At 43.0% G+C, this 17,621-nt stretch overlaps 2 protein-coding genes across 7 annotated transcripts in view; one reads left to right on the forward strand and one right to left on the reverse strand.

Annotated features, from left to right (window-relative positions):
• AK8 (adenylate kinase 8) overlaps window positions 1-17,611 on the reverse strand; it is a 77,598-nt gene extending 59,987 nt beyond the window's left edge. For 3 of the 5 annotated variants that reach the window (XR_014684996.1, XM_084494065.1, XM_084494068.1), the window contains exons 1-4: window positions 8,550-8,674; window positions 6,275-6,359; window positions 2,182-2,231; window positions 1,368-1,481 (exon numbers count right to left, since the gene is read on the reverse strand). Coding sequence is in view for 4 of the 5 variants with exons in the window: in XM_084494065.1 (XP_084350191.1) it covers window positions 1,368-1,481; window positions 2,182-2,231; window positions 6,275-6,359; window positions 8,550-8,627 (327 nt within the window). In the remaining variant the exon portion in view is untranslated. Of the gene's footprint in view, window positions 1-1,367; window positions 1,482-2,181; window positions 2,232-6,274; window positions 6,360-8,549; window positions 8,675-15,566 lie in introns of those variants that run through there. The other 2 variants (XM_084494066.1, XM_084494067.1) reach the window with 2 other exon arrangements.
• SPACA9 (sperm acrosome associated 9) lies at window positions 8,778-15,556 on the forward strand. 2 transcript variants are annotated; one of them, XM_084494073.1, is made up of 5 exons: window positions 8,778-8,853; window positions 9,386-9,547; window positions 11,974-12,176; window positions 12,622-12,769; window positions 14,259-15,556. In XM_084494073.1, exons 2-5 carry the CDS (start codon window positions 9,404-9,406, stop codon window positions 14,265-14,267), a joined length of 504 nt encoding a protein of 167 aa, XP_084350199.1. In that variant the 5' UTR covers window positions 8,778-8,853; window positions 9,386-9,403; the 3' UTR covers window positions 14,268-15,556. The 2 variants fall into 2 exon arrangements, with proteins under 2 accessions (XP_084350199.1, XP_084350198.1); XM_084494072.1 differs by lacking the exon at window positions 14,259-15,556 and having other exon boundaries at window positions 12,622-13,801.
• Window positions 17,612-17,621: the final 10 nt, after the last annotated feature.

Genomic DNA, 17,621 nt, shown 5'->3' on the forward strand with positions numbered 1-17,621 from the left:
AGTACTAAAACACCAACAAATTCTGCTCTTCAGGCACTCCTTATTACCTGATTAGCCTTGACATTCTTGACTTTCATCTTCCACACCATCCATCTTTTTAAATCAAATAAGCCCAAAAGGACACCCATGAAAGTACATCTGTATAGTCTGAAATATGTTAATAATTAGAGTAATTAAACCAAAGGGAATTTTTGTTTTAAATTCTCCCCCTTCTAGGTTGAAATTTATGAATATAGTAAAACGATCTTTAATAATTAGAACTAAGATTTCAAAGTACATATTCTCAGTAAGAATCATTTTCTACCATCCCAGCCAAAAGCAAACCTTTTTGCCAGTAAGTTCAGTAAGTTCAATGAACTCTCAGATCTTTAAATATATCACTTGAGCTATCTCCAAACTTCACTCATTAAGTCAGTGTAATAAACACTATTCTGTTTTCAGCCTAGTTTTCGAAAGAAACAAATTATGAAATTACACTATCTACCATCTCAGCAAATTCCAAATCTGGCCAATTTAAATCAAGTTTAGCAGAGTGTAGAATTCTTACAGATATGAAATTCTTTCAATTTTTATGAAAGTAGGTCATGAAGTAGAATAAATCAACTCTAACTAGTAGACTTGTTAGGGATGGTCACAGAAAACCAAACTCCTTCCATTCTGTTACCCATGGAACACCCTGACATCTGGAGAAATTAATGAGCTAAATGGGAAGGAATCAGAAGCAAAGATGCTTCTGATTCTACCCAGGTGCTGAGTGATCTCAGTCTGCTGCTACTGCCTCAGCTTGAAAGCTTATACAGTTTTCAATAACTGACTGGATTGTCGATTAGTTTTGAGTTAATGCACAAAGTTATTTGTGTCATGCTACAGAGAAATCAAATATGCACAACTAAGTAGCCCTGACAAATCCAAAAATGTTCTTTGTGTACATATTTTCCATAGCATTTTGTACTGAAAAAAGACTCAGAGATTAATGCTTATTTTATTGAGATTACCAAATATGTGGAAACCAGCAGATGCTTTGTTTAATGATATAATGAAACATTCTTTAAATGGCATTGTGCATTCCTGGACTTTCCTCAATTTCACCACTCGTCTGCAAGATTACTGTACATTTTATTTCTTTCCGGGCCCTAATTCTATGCCTGGACACATTTTTATCTTTGTTCATATCCTCTTATCTATCAGAGGTTACCCTTCTCTGAAGGACCCTGCACCTACATAGACATAAACCAATGTACAAACCACCATAGATACAGGAATATTTACTCTGATCTGCTCAACTCATAGCAGTGGAAATCATGGGAATGCCATATAATTCTTCTTCAGTGGCATGAGAACTACCATTATTATACCCTCTTACACACCTGTTTCCTTTCTTTATATTCCTTTGCTTCCTTTGTCAGTGCTAATGTTTCCTCGAGTAACAAAGTCTCCTGAGAGATACGTATGGCATCCAAATGTTTACAGAGCCGCATTGCCTGAGGGAAGAAGAAAAAATAATACAGGATGAAATATTTGAAAAGAAAATAAAGCAGGTTTTTTCAGGATACTACAGAAAGACAGAGTGTTTAAACAGACAGACTATATGTGTAACTTTAAACAGTTTCATACAAAGATGTTCAAGAGTCTACAGCTTTGAGTGAGGCTTTTTTCATCTACTGTAGTATAACATGGATTTTAAAGAAGAAAGGAATCTTCCTAGCATGTGCACGCCACCACCATCTGTGAAATTTCTGTTGTTAGCTTTCTCTGTGGTTCAAATACAACTTCAAGATTTTCAATTAAGTTGTGCCAGTGGACAGGAGAGACAACTGGCCATGCAAACAAAGCAATCAGCAATATAGGACCTCCACAAACACGTACTTATGGTACTCCTCCCAGGTTAATTAATCCTTCTAAAAAGCTGGATAAACAAAGCACGCGGAGTTCCATTGCATTACAGCAGCATCACTACCACCACCTGGGCAAGTTCTTGCATAGCTCACTTGAAACATTTCAATTTAACTTGTACTGCAAAATACAGGCATATCCCTACGAACGCCGTCCTTCAACTTGCCTTCTATCACTTCACCAATTCTGAAAACCATTTTCTCAGAATAAAACTTTCACAAGTGCTGAGCTCAGTAGAAAGTAAAAAGGTAAGTGGACAGTATTGTAACACTGGAAGAGCATACTTACAATTGTAGTTTTCCCAGAAGCAGGTGGACCGAGTATACAAATTCTTGGAGCTATGAAATGAGAATATGTGAATGCTAAGATATAGAACAGCAAAAATCCAATCACTTTCCCACTATCCCATTGCACAATATAAATGAAATCACAATGAAACAAGAATTTCAGTTGGAAATTTGCCTGAATGGAAACTTCATGATTGGGCTCCACCGAGGAGAAAAAAAAGGCAAACACTAAGTCAGTGCCAGCTGGGTCATACTCTAATCTCCATGGTTAATGAGATTGATACCCTGACTAAACATATAATTTAAGCATATATCTATATTTGTCTACCAATTCAAACAGATAGTTTACTGGGTGAACCATAAGATATAGATATGAATAAGAAATATTCATAAGATATTAATATTTTCTTATCTCAGTTTGGCTTTTACTCCTAAAAGATTAATTCAGACCAGATATATATTGTGAAAAAAAAATAGCTTGCACATGCAGGACTATTTGAAAGTGACAATTATCATAATCATAGAGTGGTTGAGGTTGGATGGGACTATCACCTAATTTCTTCTCTCATTCTCCTTACTCAGTACGGTAGTAAACATACTTTTTGGCAAAGCTTTTGGCTCCCCTCACAAAAAAAAAAAGAACCACAAAACTTTATGTTTTAATTTCAACTAAATAGGCTGTGTCAGGGTTCAGAGAAAATTTAGACACTGCAAAATTAAGCACTCTTTCTCTACCCTTTGACAGCTACCTTCATGTTCTCAAGTCATCATTAAAAGTCATTTTCATCCTCCCTTTATGCTGTGTCCTAATGCATGTCTATCTCTCTTCCCTTCCCCAAGGCAGCAAGGTGGGGAAAAATGCATCCCAGTTCTGAGAAATTCTTAATCTTACCATTGTAAGATGGTAATGAATTAGATGGGAATTTGTAAGATGGGAATGAATAAAAGGCAAGATAAAACAAGGGAAAATGGAGTAACTCCTACAAAAGTATTTGGGACTTTTTGCATGAACACACCTTGAGTTGCAATTCCTTGAGCTCTCATTTTATATTAATACCTTTGATGTTTTACCATTATACTTGGGGAAAAAAAACAAACACACAAAATAGAACAGACTATGTACAGAGGGGACTGATGATTATTTACTGGGAGTAACATAGGTCAAAACAAAGGAGGGATCTACTAGCTTCTCTTCAGCTCTTGATAACCAAGAGAGATACAGTGTCTGACGACAGCAGACAGGGAAGGATGTGAAATGTATTTTTATAAGGCTTTCCTTGCACTTAACAGTTATTGGGCAGGTGCAATTTTTAAACATACATGAAACCCAAATTACAGATTCATCTTTACAAAGTTATCTGACTTGGAAGGTTTAAGAAAAACTCCCCCTTATTGGTTCTTGCAAGTGCAACAGAACTAGTACACAATGTAGAAAAATACTTTAAAAGGATACATCAGCTGTTTTTATCACCTAATTTCTTTCAAATGTAATGTGATTAAATCCTAGTTTTTTTTTTTTCTAATCTAACACCTTGAAACTCCAGCCCGATACTTAGGAATTATTTATAAACAGCGTCATAAAAGAGTGCTCGGGTGCCAACACTAATCAACTTCTTCAAACCACTTCAAAGAAAATCAAAAAACCTTTCCATCCACAGATCCTTTTGAGGTTTAACTAGGAGCATGATTTAAAATTCACAAGAAAACCCTTAGGTATTGAAGCTTTAATACACAGCTTTCTTGGACAAACGTTTGATAAAAAACGAAACATACCATTATATACACCATATCATGCTTTAATATTGCCCAGGGCTACTGTAAATGCTCACTTTGTACTAAATCTGGTTTTCTCTCTGCTTAGTGGCTTGCAGCAGATGGGGCAGTGTAATTCACTGATTTTCTCATTTGCACACTTGTAAGACTCTTCTAAAGCATTCTCCCTAAACATATGACACAAGGGCACAACCAGGACACCACTGTATGTAATGTTTAACCCCCTCCAATCAGCGAACGGTCAGTCTTTAATACCGGAGGTCTGGACCAGCAGCTAAATGAAGTGAGGAAAATCTGCAAAATTACTTCTTCATTAACAAATCATATTCCATTCCATGCTTAGACTTGACGAGATGTTACAGAATTTTCTTTTCCAAGCATTCTTAAGTTTTAACATTCAAGGATGCTTTCAGTAATAACAATAATAAAAATAATCCTGGGATAATGTAAAATAACAGCTGGACTCACTGAGTTCCATTTTAGTCCAAAAGGGTCTATGATTAATATTAATGTAAAAAAAAATGTTTAAGTTGTGAGTAAAATCCTTTGTCAAAGAGGAAAACTTCATAGCACATCATGAACATTCTTGCAGAACTTTGTTACATTTCTTCAGAGGTATAAGAGTAAAGCAAGAACTCACAGAAATGTCACTTGGATCTGGAAAGCGCTCTGCTAACACAAACCAAGATAAAATGTAGAAAACTAGCATCTTTGTATATTAAAGAATTATCAATCTTCATAGGCTTTTTAAGGTTTTCAGAAGGATCACATGAAAGAACAATAGCACAGAGCACTGAGTACAAACACTCAGGCACACTTTTGACCTAGGAGCTTTTCAAGACAGTTGTAAGCTATAATCATCATAAGAGTTGTTTATATTTTTAAGAGTACATTAGATCCTATTATTAATTAAAAAGGTTTTCTAACTTCACACCTGGGATAGATGCAATACTTCTTTTCCACACATCTCTGTTTGAAATTTTCTCTAGGGCTAAAGCTGTCTAGCAAGGCAAGATCATGAAAATTCATTGCTTTACTGATGGCTCTAATAAGGGTTTTTTTCTTCTAAATAGTCAGCACCTTCTGCCATGATCAAAAAGTAAAATCAACTCAGTTACAGATTTCTGTTACATTATTTTCCATATAATTTATTTCTAAAACAACATTTAGGCTCTAATTTTAATTGGAGTGCCTTCCCTTTCTTAATAGATTTTTTCTCCAGACCAAAAGCAGACAACATTTTTCTCTTGACAAACAGCTGCTGTAGTTCTATCTTAAGCCTCCAAGTACTGAAGTCACGAAATCAAAACCTGCCTAATTCTGTGCAAATGATACTGTGGGGCTTAAGGACAAATGTTAGATTAATGTGAAGAAATTTTATCTGCATTCTACCAAACTGAAATTCTTCTGCAAATTTTCCATGGGTCTATAAAATAGATTGATTCCACACGCTGCCCACATCAGAAAGGGATGGACATAATTTGCAGAATTTGATTTTTTTTTTTTTTGGATACTTAGCAGCACTTCAATCGACATCCATCTGATCAGTACCGCTATGTATAAAGAGCTCACAGCACCTCCAGTGATAATGATTTCATTGATGCTGCAGCAGAACTTTCATAATGGTTTACTATGGTTTTAAAGAAACATCAAAGCAACATGACACCAGCTGTTCCTGACAGCTCATGCAGAACAAAAATTATAGTTCAGTTGTGCATATCCAAATATAATCTGCCTAAGGGTGAACAGTTTGTAAATCAAATAATTTGATTGAGCCTACATGCTTTTATTGTGCAGAATAGAGACTTCCTATTCAATTTACCAGGTTTTGTTATACATGTGTGCAGGCACACTCACTGTTCCTTCATCTAGGATGCCACTGAGCAGTGGAACTCATTAACAACAGCTAGTAACTAACTAATCAAAAAACAGAGAATCTGCCAGCCCAGGTAGGATGGGAAACCAAATTTACACCTGACAAAAGGAGTAATTAGTGAGCTTAAAGACAACAGGAAATATCAGATGGGGCACAGAATGCATTAATAATTGATACACTAGAACTCTTTGTTATTCCCTTAGAGGGTTTCATTGTTATAACTGTTAAAGTGCATTTTTTATTAGATTACCCACTAAAAAAAAAAAAAAAAAGGAAATTAAAAAGCATCTTATTTATAACTATCCCAAAATGCTCACTTTTTTTTTTTTTCCTCAAGACGTGGTCTGAAAAGTTGTATCCATCATTTGCCAACTGAAGTGCAGTTTCTAAGCAGCTGTTTACAAATATGAGTTGAAGTGTCTGTGGTCTCTCTGTTTTCACTTACCATCATCATTATTTTGCTTTAAATGGTCTATCATAAACTGAATGGGATCATCTGGATTATGAATCAAGAGTTCTTCAACCATGTTCTGAAAATAAATGGGTAATGTTAGAGGAAAATTTAACATAGCTGTGTCACGATAGTCATGATATATTGCAATTTAAGACAATGTAATTATGAGGATCTTAAAGAGTTTATAAATGCTAATTCATTTTCTTAAGTCCCTTTCAATAAGCAGAATAGAGAACATGAAACCTTTAGTAGAGGCTGAAAAAAAATAGGTAAAACAGTTTAAAAATGCCAAGAAAAACAAACAAACAAAAAAATTATTTTCTTTAGCTTAATTATGATACATACAGACACCAGAAAGGTTTGGCTTGGGCAGTCTGGTGTAGGTAAGGGTTGAGTCAGCACTGACAAAAACCATACAAGCAGTTTCAAAACCAGCCAGCTTAAACCAGCATCTCTTCGGGACAAGTTAAACCTCTTTCTCAAGCACATTCCCACAAGTTTCCAACCAGCCTAGAGGACCGCAAGATAGATGAGACTTGCAGAAAACACACAAAGCCCACAACCAATCGAAACCACAAAAGCAGCACACCTCACTTCTTTAACCCTGCTGGTCTTCCTCCTGCATGAAAACTAGTGTGGGGGGGAGAAGGGTTTAAAGCCTTTCTCTGAACGACTGCTTTGGATTCAATTTTCTTATTAAATGTTTGAGGTTATACGGGGCCTTGCTTAGCTCCCACTGATACCAGCAGAGATCCTGCTGCTGATTTCAGCAATGACTGCAGCTTTACAGGCAGGGAAAGGAATAACACTAAGAAACACTAACTCCATTGATTTTCTTATAAAACATTTCAGCACAGCCAAGGATTCTGTAATTAAAACTAAACATCAAACAGCAGCTAACATTCTCACTTAGATTATCTACAGAACTGCTTACACTGGAATAGGATTTTTTTCCTAAAAATCAGTCATAACACTTTTATATTTGAAAGTAAATTCTACAAAGTCTGTGTACTCCATGAAATGTTATACTCTAGCCAACTGATCGCCTTTTATTGGTCTAATTTCCTTTTCTGCTTCATTCACTTCATGAGAATAATTAAACCACTCTATTTTGTTTATGAACTGTTTCACATGCAAATTCTGATGCTTCCAAGCCTGGGTAGCAAACAGCCTAAAGCATAAAATTTATATTTTTATTGAAAGTTCATTTTAAAATGATTACTTTCCAGCATTGTTGATTTAAACTAAGAAATCTGAACTTGGCACTACAATTATCAGTGGCTTTAAAAATAACAAAGCTAGAAAATTTGGTCTTATCACAATGCCAAATTTTTCAGGCTGACCATGATTGATACTCTGACTATTCCATGCCCATGTCCCACCACCACGTACACACCTGCTTAATTTCATTCACTTCTGCTAAGCCTGGTTTAATTTTACACGAGCAATTCCATTAATCTCTGGGGGAGGTTCACATCTTGGGTCTCGTGTTTTTGGTTTTGCATTTTGAGTTTTGTCAATGTTTAAGTGTAGGACAATAATTTCAAGCTCTGTTTGTACTGTTCTATTGCCACAACACAGCTGAAGCATAAAGGGAAAAGAACACTCCTCGTAAATCCCATAAGCATTTTACACAGGATGAGGTCCTGCAGCTGCTTCCAGTGCTTCACAATGTGAAAAATAAAATAAAATAAAATAAAATAAAATAAAATAAAATAAAATAAAATAAAATAAAATAAAATAAAATAAAATAAAATAAAGCCACGGTGCTCATAGCAAATGGCCTTGGAATTACATGGAATTACAAATTACAAAAAATTACAAAATGGAATTACATGGAATTACAAAATTACAAAAAGAGAGGAAGAGAAAGGAGGAGGAGAAGGAAGGGAAAATAAGCTTTTGTTTTCCAGGGAGATTTGAAGAAGGCCTCACAAAGCCCGAGCTGGAAGGGTGAGGGGTCAGCACCAGTCCCCACAGGGGCTGACCCCCCTCGGCTTCATCCCGGAGCAGCCCCAGCCCGTGCCCTCGACCAAAGTGCATTCTCCAGACCCGCGGCACACAGCTCGGATTCCTCTGGGGCCGGGACTCTCCTTGCAGATCCCGGAGGCTGCTTTTGGCCCTACAGACAGGCCCCGGCCCCCCCTCAATCCTCTCCCCGGTGCCTTTTGCGGCCGGAGTGGGGCAGGAGGCCACCGGGACACCCTGCCCCCGGCCTCCTCACACGAGCCCGGTGCCCCTCGCCCGGGGGCCCGGCGCCGTTCACCTGCAGGAGCCGCCACAGCCCCCGCTGCTCCGCGTAGGCTCCCGCCGACGGCAGCCACGGCGGGCCGGGGGCGTCCATGGCCTCCCTTAGCAACCGCCGCCGCGTTGCTAGGGAGTGACGTCATCACCCTGCGACGCGCGCGGGAGGCGGTGACGTCATCGAGCGGCGACGGCGGTTGCTAGGGAGACGGCGGCGGCTGTTGCCAAGGAGACGGCGGCGCCGCCGAGCTCGGGGGGAGCGGATCCAGGCCCGGCCCCGGCCCGGTCCCGGTCCCGGCCCCGGCCCCGCGGGGCTGCCTCGGCCGGTAGGGAGCCGGGGAGAGGGGAGAGGCCCCCCCCGGTCCGCTGAGGGGTCCCTGGGGGGCTCGGGGGGCTCCCCCGAGGGCTCGGGGCCGGCGGAGGCCGGGGGGTGCCGGGGTCCGGGGGATTCCCTGAGGGAAGCCAAGCGGTGAGGGCCCGGCCGGGGGCGCCGGGGTGTCCATCCCCGAGTTCTCAGCGCCCGGTGGTAGCTTCGGATGGGATAAGGGAGGTGTTTCCCACCCCCCGGGCCTCTCAGCGCGCTGTGGTTATGTTTGGAGCAGAGCTGCCAGGGTTTTGTGGCATCTGACTGCCAGGGGCCCTCTGGGCTCTCTGCCTCTTTTTGCAGCATCGTTACTGCCTCACTGACTGGCTGGCAGGGCTTTGGCACGACATATTTTACCTTTTCCTGCGTTTTTTTTTATTTTAATAAACTTTTCTACTTAGCTCCACAATTCCAACTGAAGTGAAAGATAGAATTACACACTTAAAATCGCATAATTGCTACAAAGTAGCTCCCTGTCTCTCCTTCTCTGCCAGAATCCAGGTGGGGGAAACATGAACGAGGTAAAGGAGGCTCTAAGAACCATAGAACAGCACTACAAGCTCTTCCTGCAGCAGCAGTTCACGTTTATCGCGGCGCTGCAACACACCCGAGAGAATGCACACGACGTGATCAGACCCGTGGCGAGCATTGACCAGGTACAGAGCACTCAGCACAAAGTTCTCTGCTGGTGGGCACAGAGAACAAGGCAATGCTGCCAGACGCTTGGGTCTAGTTCGGCGATGAATAAATGTTTTTACTAAGGGAAGATGCAACACAACTTGCTTCTGACATCTGTGTGTAGCTCTGCAAACCCGTGGCAAAAGATTAAGTAGGGGAGAGAAATGATTACATGAGACTTTCCTGGTTACAGAGAATGAATTACATCGTTCAGCATCACTTTAGGGTTGAGTTTAATACTGTCATTTCAGTTCCGTGGCGTAGCCAGAAATGCAGGGTACAAGACACAATCAAACCAAGCCTCCTTCCCCAGCCACACACGGACTCTGTAATCCTTAACTCGCAGTAAGCAGCATGCTCGCCTCTTCCCCCCGGTATTGGTGCTGCTGTATCTTTCTATAGTGCTTATTAAAAATAATGGCTGTGTTACCGACATAGGATGATGGATCGAGGGCTGAAACTCCCAGGTGGGCTAGGTGTTTTCTGGGCTGGTAAGTGAATTGTCTTGGAATTTTTATAACACAGGATGTTTTAAGTAGTGCAAAGAACTAATACCACTGGAAGACAAAGGGGGAAGAAATATCAGGATAAAATGAGAATTGTGGATGTAAGAAAGCGGAACCCAGGCTCAGAACCCAGATGCGTGCCCAAGTCAGAGTGAAAGCCAAGCTCTGATTAGGATGAAGAAACAGAAGTGAGCTGCTTGTCTTTTCTGAGGGCTGACTCAATTCTAACATACGGGCTTCATTCATAACATTGAAGAGGATCTGGACAGACATAAAACGGATCCATTTTCTTCCAAAAATAGGCACTGAGGTTTCATATTGCATTATTATGTCTCAAACGTGCTGATACTTCAGAAGGATGGAGCAGGCTTGGACTCTCTTTCTTGGGAGGGATGGAAGGCCTGCTTTTTGTGGGGGCGAGACCTCATAGGTAACTACTTCTGCAATTAACTGATCCACAGCATCCTCTGTGACGTGGTAACGTGAGCTTAGTGGTGGCAAACCATACTGCACGGAGAGCCCTAAGGGTATAACCTTGCTGCCTTAGGGGGAGGGTGGAAAAAGGAAAAGAGCAAGGTACTGGGGAGAAGGAGGAAGAACTGGTGCAGCACACACTGCTGATCCCTTGTGCAGGAACCGAACCACTCCCAGAGAAATTTCACCGGGGATGCAACCAGACAGGAAATAGCAACAGCTCCTTAAAGACTTCTGCAGGGGATAGGGTACGAAGGCAAATCCCCGGTGGTTTTGTGAGACAAATTCTTCAGTCACTTGCTTCATCCACAGACTCAGATGACCCAGCAGGTCCCTGTGCTGCAGAGCGTGGCTGTGCTCGGGGCATTTGTCCAGTGTAGGAGCTCTCCCTGAACCCCCTGGGCTGCAGCTCAGGAGCCAGCAAGCGGCTAATGCAGACCTGTGCGATCCTTGCCAGCCATTGCTCATGTTGTCCTGGTCCCCATCCTGGGTATGCAGGTGCATTAACTCCCTTCTGTTGGTACTGACAGAAAGGAGTCCTGTAATCCTATCACTGAACAACCAGGCTAAAATGCTATTCTCTTTAGGACTATTTCTGCACACAGCAACAATAAAAAAATCCTGCCACTCACACGGACACAACGCACCGTGAGCAGAGCAGGAGGAGAAATCTGTAGTGGAAATGGACCCGTAGGGGCCTTTTTTATTTTTCTTACAAACCTGCTGAGAATTTGCCCAAGTGCATTGCATGGCTTTTCTGTATGCACAGGCTGTTCCAGTGCTGGAACTGTTCCTCTGTTCTTATCCTGAAATCTTACAGAAAGCACTAAAGGTGTTCGAGTCCAGGCAGGACTGCCAACCAGCCGCGCCGTGCTTTGTATTCCGACCACTCACGCCTGAAGTGGCTGCAATGCCTTTGGAGAAGGGACTTAATCTCTTGGCATAACGTCTCGTCATACAATGCCATTCACTCTGGGTAACAAAAACAACAAAAACATTCCAGGGAAATAGAGAATATCATTGCTATAACTGGTTGGTAAGGACAATTTAAGTTAAATGGTTTTAATTTTGCATTCACATCTAGTGGTACCAAATAAAGAGCCACGGAGAACGCGCACGTATGCGAGCACATCCACGCTATTACTCCAAACCACTTGCAGCTTGGCCACTGCCCCCACCTCCCACCCCACTCAATGCAAGCAGCTGTGGCAGAGACGACAAAACTCTGCTGACATCCAACCTCTCTCTGCAACGCTCGGAGAAGAGCTGTGCTTTTGGCTGCAGCAGTCCCACACTGCTTCAAAGAGGGACTCCCTCAGAGTCACAAGAGAAAGCAGCTTCTCGTCGCTAACCTGAGCAACTTTGCAGTACATCAAAATGTAATTTAATGTGCATGACCCTGTCTTTCCCTATGTACTCCACAGGTACAGTCCTACATGGACCATTACTGTAACAATTCCACGGACAGGCGTATCCTCAACATGTTCCTGAGCATCTGTAACGACCTAAGCAAGCTCTGCCACAAGCTGGAGGCCGTGCATCCTGGTAACAGCACCACCAACGGCATTTTGGAAAGATGCAAGCTGCTCCTTAGCCACAGCAACGATCTGAGCACCATCCGAGCTAAGTAGGTCTTGCCATCAGCTTGGTCTCCTTGAGGCGATTGAGGGAACAAGAACATTCCTACTTGGCTTCTCTGTTGGTTTCTCTTGTAACACCTCTCTGGCTTTAGCGAGGATAAAAGGCGCTACCCAGTTTAAAGATCCAGCTGTTGTGAAAACATTGCCAACCTCCACTCACACAAAGGAATTTATCTGTGTATTTGTTCATTTTACTGGGGCCTGGAAGGTCATACACAGGCAGGTCAGTACCCTGAGGTCACGTGCATTGATGAGGCAGTTTGATCCTTCTGGATCCCTTCCAACCGGGGATATCCTACAATCTCTTCCTCCCTCCTGTTCCTGCTCTGTGTAGGGTTAATTTCCGTGGGGCAAGTGTTTGTACATGCTCTTGAACACCAGGGTTGTGCTGCTTTTGGGCTGCTCTGCTGATTGTGTCCTTCTGTGCCGCAGATATCCCCACGATGTTGTGAACCACCTGAGCTGTGATGAGGCCAAGAACCATTACGGAGGTGTGGTGAGCCTCATCCCCATCGTTCTAGACTGCATGAAGGAGTGGCTGTACCACACTGAGAAGCTGCCGCGGCACATGCTGCATAATGTGAGTGGTAGAAGTGCTCTCTCTGAGAAGAGGGCATCCGAGGACGAACCAGCTAGGGCAGCCATTTCCCAAAACCCACCTTCAGTCCACCCTGAAGCTCAGACCTCAATTAGTAACAAAGATTGTGTACAAGTGCAGGGGAGTAAGCATGTCAGAAAGAAGCACCTGAATGACACAGAAAATCACAATGGGAAACTGAAAAGTCCCTGGAAACCACCTGGTAGACATGCCTTTTAAGGGATGGAAGTTCATGCTTCTCCTGCTTTCTGCCTTTAATCAGGTGGCTGATTAAAATCAGTGAAATGAATACTAGAGATCCAAGTTCTGAAGAGTTAGTCCTGTCAGATAGCCTTTGACACTCTGCTCTCCCTTGCTATTATTTCCTCTCTCCTCCTAAAAGTCATATCCAGCAGCAGGAGCTGTACCACACATGGTTGCTTTCACGGGCATTGTGGTGAGAGCAGGGAATAATCAGGAGTAATCAGGTTCTAATCACAGATACAAATCTCAGGCAAGCTACCCAAAACAGGATTTTACAGACTTTCTCAGACTTCTTTCTGAGAAATAGCCACTCAGTCCCCAAAGCTGGAGGTGTGAATAACCAGCATGTTTGAAGGACATGATGCAGAGCAGCAAAAGGCTCTCAGTAAGGACTCAGAAGCATGTCTGACATTCACACTGGGCTTATCACTAAAGTTCCCTCACGCCAGCTGATCCCATTGAAATTGCCTGGTCTGTGCACCAAAGAATCAGTGTTTGCAGGACCCTCATGATGTCTCCCTTGCACATCACAGGCTACAGAAACGGTCATTCATCGTGCCTTAGCTACACTGACCAGGCTCTGCTGGATTCGTGCAGGTTCTCTCACCATCACCAAACAGTACACACCACACAGAACAGTTTCCTTTATGCCTGTTTTGACTCCTTAGCTGTTTGCAGATAGAGATATAAAGGAGGACAACCTTCATTTTGCACCTAGTTTGGTGTATTGACAATATCCCAACTTGAATAAACGCCCCCTTCCTCCCCAGACCTCTGCAAAGCTAACAGGAAGTCATTTCCATTAAATGCTATTCAGGGAACCTAGGGGGAGCAGAGAGATTGAGCTGTGGCCATTTTCAGATGGTTCCCTTTTAAACTGCAAACTAAAATGTCTTTCCCCTCTTTCCAGAAAAGAATCTAGCTTTTTTTTTTTCAAGGGTGTGATGATGCCTAATTAATTAAAATTGAAAGGCATTTGAAATAGTCTCGTGCTGCTTTTATAACAGCACTTTGCAATTCCAGCACAATGACTTTATACCAGTGCTGAGCACAGCTTGCTTTCCAGCCTGCTTAGCGAGGGCCAGCAGTATCGCAGGCCCTCCCCCATTCCCCACAGCCAATATGCATCTTTTGTGGTGCTTTTCTTCAAGCACAGTTAACTACAAACTTAGGATCTCAATAACGCAATGTCTTCCCTGTATCTGACTGCTCTTTTCCCCTCCCACAGGCAAATTAGCACCTGTTCTTTGCTTCCTGCTGGAAGACACTTCTGAATAAACAAGTTCCCTTTGCATATCTCTCTCAGTTTGCTAAAATTGTGGAAAGCTTTTTCCTTAAGATGACCAGATTTTGGCAACACAGGCAAAAAAAAAAAAAAGAAGGGAGAATTAATATAGAGGAGGGAGCACAGGAAGAAATGATAGCTCAGATGAAATAGGAAGTACTTTCAGGAACATTTTTTCTCCTCACACAACCTCCTGTTCCTTTGCACTTTCTTTCCTTCCCCTAACTCCATATGCCACTATATAATACATCAATCCACTCTGGAGAAGGGGCCTGTATTTGGGAGACATCACAACCCAGCTGAATTGAAATGTGGTGAACTTTAAAATGATAATGAAGTCTGCTGAGGTCACACAGATTCTCAGGCACTAAGGGGGTCACAGACAGCACAATGTGCCTGTTGCCATCTTGGGCTTTATTTGGGAGCTCTGCTGCAGAGGTAGCATTATAAAGAAAAATCCAAGTTGCTCACAGCTGCCCTTTAGTGCTTCATGTTGCAAAGACAAGCATCTGCTAACACTGTTTTGGAAAGTTTTCCAAACCAAGTAGGTGCCACGTTGACTGAAGGATGACAAGTGTTGGGACATGAAGGAAATTTCCTCAGATATTGTTCCTGGCCTTCCTAACCCTAGCTATCATAGCATTTAAATTTGACTACGCAGGCTCTGATCAGACCAAAATTATGCTCCGCTTTGTAGTTCCTTTTCAGCTTCCACAGTTCAAGACAGCACAAAGTGCCTGTCAGAACAGTCCTGTCAAACCTCAGCTACCTTCCAGACCTGCTGTTCAATGTTCGTTCACACCTGACAGAGGTTGTGACACACACAAGAAACCCACAATCCACAAATTTTAATAATTATTTCTAACCCAGCCCCGTCCTTTCCATCAGTTTTATGCAGACAAAATTTTAAGACAGCAGCAGAAAAATGACTGCGTGAAACTCAGGGTCTGAGGTTTGGCAATGACTCGACCAGAATCTGTTGGAAGACTGCAAAGTTAAACCTCACAAAAACATCCAGACAAATTACTTAATTTCCATACAAGTTCTCCTCTTCCAGAGGGGATGGACACTTCAAAAGACAAAAAGATACAGCGAGAATTGTTTTTCTCTATTACAAATCAAGCTGTTTGAAGAATTTACATAAACAGGATGTAAATGCCAAGCAGAAGTGCACAAGTTTTACTTTAGCCTCTGAGAGCACAACACCGCAGGAGACACTGGGAACCCAGGCAGGGCACCAGAGTGACTTACCCCGGGGTCTGTCAGCCGGTGCAGGAAATAAATGCTGCTTTGCTTTCAAACACGGCAGCGGGGACACGGGCTGGTAGGAAACGATCCCAAAAAATCCCGGTGTTTGTAGGCTCTGCGATCCCCTTGAGTTGCAGGAGGGTCAAACCCGGCTTTTACCAAGGCGCAACCGATTAAACCCTCAGATTAAACCCCAGATTAAACATCCAGGCCCTACTCGGCCCCCGGGACGTCACCACAGCCTCGGGAGCCCCCCGGGGGCACGGGGGGAGCTCCCCGGGGAGAGCCGGGCCCCGGCGGCCCCCTGAGGGGAGCGGGGCCGCTGCCCAGGGCAGCCGCGGGCCTCGGGGGGCCTCTAGCGGCCGCCTCAGGGAAGGCGGCCCCGGCCCCCGCAGAGCCCTGCTGAGGCACCCGGGTCTTGGGGCCTCCGTGAAAGCCTCCTAAAGGCCGTTTGTATCCTAAAAGCAGTTTGTAAGGCGCTCAACCAGCCCCACAGCCTCAAAAGGGCTTCGCCACGTTAGCTGCACGCCACCAGAATGGTTGCTTGCCCAGGCACGCAGGCGCCAGCCCCTCCTGGCTGCTTCTACAGGCTCTTGGCTGTGCCCCGTCCTGCTCCATCACCTCGCTGGCCTATGAACACCTCGTAGCCCACAGCAGCTTTGTTTCTGTCAGAGTTCTGAATTCAGCTGGGGGTGGGCACAGCAACCACCAAGACCCAGCTCCTGGTCATAGACGGCCAGCCCAGAGCCCTGACATAACCATGAGTTCACCCAGCGAGGCATAATTAGAGGAGGTCCTCGGCTTCAGGTAAAAAGTTTCACCAAGTAAAGATCGCAGATGCCAAAATCATGAAAACCACCGGACAAAATTATTTGGAGTTAAGCTTTGAATGAAAAGTAAAGCCGAGCTCCACCTGCCAAGCTGGCACTTGCACAAATGAAGTAACTCAGCTCCTGTTGCTTCTCTGAACTACTCTGTAACCACTTTTCAAATTCAGGCCACTGCACCTGTAGCTAGATAGTTCCAATAAATCAAGATGAACCAGCAAAGATGCTTAAAAGTTGGGAAATAAAGTTATTTCCTTCACTAGTGTCCACTGCGTGCTTATTATTTACAGCTGGGTTTATGAGCTACCAAGCACAGCACTCCACATCCGTGAGTACCCAAGATACTTTATTTATTTTGTACCCTGGTGGACATACTTCTGTGGGTAATATTACCTAATTATTTTTACACTGGTACGTAGTTTTTCCCCTTTAAGCTTGTTAAGGGATATGCAAACTGTATTTAAAATGAGGCAAGATCAACTTTCTGCTTTGTTTTCCTTTCATTTACACCATACTGTAAAACGTACCCCATTGCAGAAGGCTGAAGGCCAGCTTTCCCTATCGCCTAGCCCCAAGATAAGGCTCAGGGTAACTTTTATATAAAATTTTCTATTAAGTGCTGTTGTTCAGCCAATGTGTTTTCACAGACTGTACATCACTTGTGCCATGCTCTTGTGTGGGTTGTTCAAATTTAAGAATTATACTTAATTCCGTAATTGCAATGCTGAGGTTCAATGTATGAATTTCTAAATTGCTTTGAGCAACCTTTCAACTATTTTTATTTCTTTGAGGGAAAAAAATACAGTAAGAAATGCTAGTTAGGGAGGCTAGAAGGAAAGACAGGCGAAACGAAAACAACCTTAGCCTAATATGTCAAGCTTACAGTGAAATCACCTCCCAAATCCCCCTTGGTTTGAAGAACTGCCCTGCGTACAGTGACTCTTGAGCAGGTTACAGAAGAGGGAAGCACGTATGCAGGGACAGAGCAAGCCACCCAGCTCTGCAACCAGCAATCTGACATTTTCATCTGTTGATTTCCCTTAACTGTAACCTCTAGACCATATAAACAATCCCCTACAAAGCTAATATGCAGACGTGCCGTGCCGAAGCGTCTGTGGTTATTTTGTGGATTATACCGTCACGTCATTGTTGAGGTTGTTTTTCCACAGAAGATAAAAAGCCATTAGCTCCACAAAGAAAAGGGAGCTTCTAGCAAAGAACCCCATGCCAG

This window comes from Aythya ferina (assembly GCF_964211825.1).
Source record: "Aythya ferina genome assembly, chromosome: 20".
Classification (NCBI taxonomy): domain Eukaryota; kingdom Metazoa; phylum Chordata; class Aves; order Anseriformes; family Anatidae; genus Aythya; species Aythya ferina.

Bases quoted from the DNA above. Each gene is read 5' to 3' on its own strand.
- SPACA9 (XM_084494072.1), top strand. From the start codon at position 9,404: ATGAACGAGGTAAAGGAGGCTCTAAGAACCATAGAACAGCACTACAAG. The intron at 9,548-11,973 runs GTACAGAGCACT...TGTACTCCACAG, and splicing joins CCGTGGCGAGCATTGACCAG to GTACAGTCCTACATGGACCA. The intron at 12,177-12,621 runs GTAGGTCTTGCC...TCTGTGCCGCAG, and splicing joins CTGAGCACCATCCGAGCTAA to ATATCCCCACGATGTTGTGA.